The 3563-nt window shown below is 36.6% G+C and overlaps 1 protein-coding gene across 7 annotated transcripts in view; it reads left to right on the top strand.

The window, feature by feature from the left end:
* Window positions 1-3563, top strand: part of RP1 (RP1 axonemal microtubule associated) — a 217760-nt gene that overhangs the window by 102139 nt on the left and 112058 nt on the right. For all 7 annotated transcript variants that reach the window (XR_004748453.1, XM_035318571.1, XM_035318573.1 and 4 more), the window contains exon 26: window positions 2232-2457. Coding sequence is in view for 6 of the 7 variants with exons in the window: in XM_035318571.1 (XP_035174462.1) it covers window positions 2232-2457 (226 nt within the window). In the remaining variant the exon portion in view is untranslated. The remainder of the gene's footprint in view (window positions 1-2231; window positions 2458-3563) is intronic.

Raw genomic sequence — 3563 nt, forward strand, 5'->3', positions numbered from 1 at the left:
TTTCTTTCTTTCTTTCTTTCTTTCTTTCTTTCTTTCTTTCTTTCTTTTTGTTCCTTGTTCAGTTAACATATCTCTGCTTATTTTTTTTTGTTCCTTGTTCAGTTAACATATCTCTGCTTATTTTTTTTTGTGAGCTTTTCTTTCTAATTGTACCAGCAGTCTGCTAAATATCACCAACGATGTTGAAACTCTGCAAATTCACCTGGAAATTTATCTCCCATCTCAGATTTCCTTCTGGGAAAAAGAAAAAAAAAAAAAAAGCAGCATATTAGCATGATATGCTAAATAGATCAAGGAGCCCACTTTTCAGCCCACTTGTATGCTATCCATTATATATGTGTGGGATTTTTTTTATCAATAACCTCTCAGTTATTCAAATGACTGATTAGATACTTCAGAAGACAAAAGAAGCTTTTCAACAAAGTTTCCTGATCCTGACTCAGTGTCCTGGTAATAAAAAATGTATGCAAGGATGCCTCTGACACTCTTCCTTCAAGAAGGGCTAATTTAATCATGGACATGAGGTTGCAAGGTTTCAATGTTTGTTTGTTTACTATATTGCCCTTTAAAACGTCTGCACCACAAATAGCAGCCAGTGCCTCAATCTCAAGGGAATACCACCTTTGGTCAATGTTATACTCCATTCAGTTGGCAGTTAAGGGGGGAGGGGGGTTCAAATATACTTTTATATTTGTTTGCAAGGCAACCTTAGCAGTCACTTGCCCACTGCAAAGGTCTCTGCTTTGTGATTGTGTGAGTGTTATTATGGCAATTAGCCTACATCTTGGCTACAGTTGTGATTAGTTTCAGAGAGTTTTTATCTGCTGTTGTAATTTTGCTGTGAGTATTAGCAGAATATTTTTAATGTGCATGATTTTATTACAATAGTTATATGTTCAGTTAGCACCTCGTACTTTAACATACTGTTTTAATATAGGAAAACCTGCTACTTGGCTGTAAGTGTGACTATTCAGAATTTATACCATTAGCATGTGCCATGATATCATCTTCTGAGCCCACACTGCACCAGACTTGTCTCAGGGAAGCAAGGAAATGGTGATCAACTAAGGCTGCAAGATTCTTTTCATGGTGGTCATGAGGACCATCACGATGGTCACGAAATGTGAGAGTTACACTAGCCTGTGTAATTGCCTAGGAAAATAATTTAACAAAAGAGTGAAAAGGGTATGTGTCTATTTTGCCTGTGTTCCCCAGCTTCACAGAGCTGTCCCATGAAGATCATTAGTGTGCAGTGTGTTACTTAGTGTGTTACTTTGCAAAAAACATTGAAGGGAAAACTCTTGTTCTGGGTCAGACATGAATATTACCTTCTATAACAGTCCCAATGGAGACCCAAATCCTAGTTCATCATTTTCAGTCATTCTGACAGCTGGGGCAACGTTCCTGTTTGTTATCTGCTTGTCTATTTCTTTTCTTTTCTTTATTTATTATTATGTTTTTATTGCTAAACAGTAACAAATTGGTATAATGGTAACATAAAAAATTACTTCCCACCCCCTCTGTGAATATTTTCCCTGTACCATCAGCTTTCAAACACATCACTGAGAATGAAAGTGCTTAACCCTGCTTTTGTGCTTAGGTTCCTGCTATCAGCATTGCTCAAAAAAGTTCTGCAGTCCAAAACAAAGTAGCTCTTATTTCAGGGTTGCAGTATTCAATGGGATGTACTCATGTTTTATTGTTTAAATTTGCTGCAGTGTGGCATCAGCACTTACATAAACAGTTAACCCTGACACCAATGCACATAAAAATAGAAGACAAAGAGAAAAGTGGGCCACAGCATACTGATAAGTGGTAGGAATAGTTAATGGAGCTGTGCTGATGGTAACTCTATGGACTGCAAAATGTATTACTGCATGCAGCAATGACTGAAGGTACTTCTGTTCATTAAAGTATTTGTCTAGAAATAGAGGTTTACATTACCACACTACAAACTGGATGCTGTCAAGAGATCTAAAAAGCAACTGAATTGTTTGAGCCCTTTAGTCACTTTAAATAATACAGTACTTGAGTCAATTAAATTACTCTTGCAAACTACTTCATATGCTTTTACTTGATTGCTCTGGGATTCATGAAGGCTTCATTTTCTGAAGAACAGAAGCCTGGGTTACATGTTAGCTGCACACTTAACTTGCATGCCCAGTGTAAGAAGGATTGTTAAAATATAACATTTTATGTTATTATTTTATTTTATTTTTTTGTAATTACAGATTAATCTCGGGGATCTTGGGCAGCTATATAAAATCCGCATTGGCCATGATAACACTGGAAATGATCCCAGTTGGTACCTGGAGGAAATCAGACTTGAAAGACTAGTCCCTATTTCTCAAGAAGAGATTTGTCTACCCATAGAGTGCTGGCTTGCAGAAGACAAGGATGAAGGTGATACATGGAGAGAAGTGGCAATAAGAAACCCCACAAAGGAACTTTTGCCATGTACGTGCAGTATTTTAGATCATATACTCACTAGCCTTATCCTTTGAGTATATTACAGTTTTTTTTTTTTTTTTTTTCCAGGGCAGACTGCCCCAAAGTCAGTGTAATCATGAAATGATCCCTTCCATTACAAGACACTTTCTAGTTCCAAACAAGTTGGAAGTGATCATTTTACCCCACTCCCTTCCTCCCTACAATCAGAATAGCTGTGGCCAGGGTATCTTACCCCTCTAAAATTAATGGAATCTCACATTACCCCTAAATCACTGGCAAATACATCTCTTTAGAACAACTAGCCTATACATGTAAGGCAAGAAATCAAGGCATATTAAGGTATATAATGTCATCTGACATCAAGTTCCTTATAGCAAGTTTGATGTCATACTTTCTTTTGCTGCATAAGATATTATTTACCAGAAATCTGTGATCTGAGTCATCACACACGTTTTCCAAATCCGACTCAAGTCACAGCCATTAACATAGAAATTGTTAGCTACAGGGTGGCACTTTTGCGGCCTCAAAGTTTATCCACATCTTTGATGCTCTCTGTTCTCTTCAAGTGAAGCAGAAAATAGCCCATCATATCAAGTTATTATTTAAACAGTCCTGAGCTTCTATACAGGAATAGAGAGTCAGTATAATCGTTTAGTGCAATGTTTTTTTTTAAATAGAATTCTCTTGACATTAACAGAATGACAATGGTACAACTGTTAGACAATATTGTCCAACATTGATAGGTCTTGTAGACATAGCTGCTATCATTCAGGCAAACTGTATTCAAAATAAAGTAGTGACTATTGCACAGAATCAGTGGTTCAAGATAAAAATGGGTCATCGTGCACTTAGTGAGATCAAATCATTTCAGAAGAAAATATCAAATGGGAAAAATATTAAGAGAATGTAATTCTCTGGAAAAGCTATAAAGACTGGTGATATGTGACTGTTTTCTATGGGCTTCAAGGCCAAAGAGAACTGCTGATCTCCTCTGTTAAAGAAGCCAGAAGACACTGAGAAATATATCAGCCCACTTCTGCTCTTTTTTCTTTCTTTTTCTCTTTCCTTTCTTTCTTTCTTTCTTTCTTTCTTTCTTTCTTTCTTTCTTTCTT

The sequence above is a fragment of the Oxyura jamaicensis genome, chromosome 2 (assembly GCF_011077185.1).
Source record: "Oxyura jamaicensis isolate SHBP4307 breed ruddy duck chromosome 2, BPBGC_Ojam_1.0, whole genome shotgun sequence".
In the NCBI taxonomy this organism is placed as follows: domain Eukaryota; kingdom Metazoa; phylum Chordata; class Aves; order Anseriformes; family Anatidae; genus Oxyura; species Oxyura jamaicensis.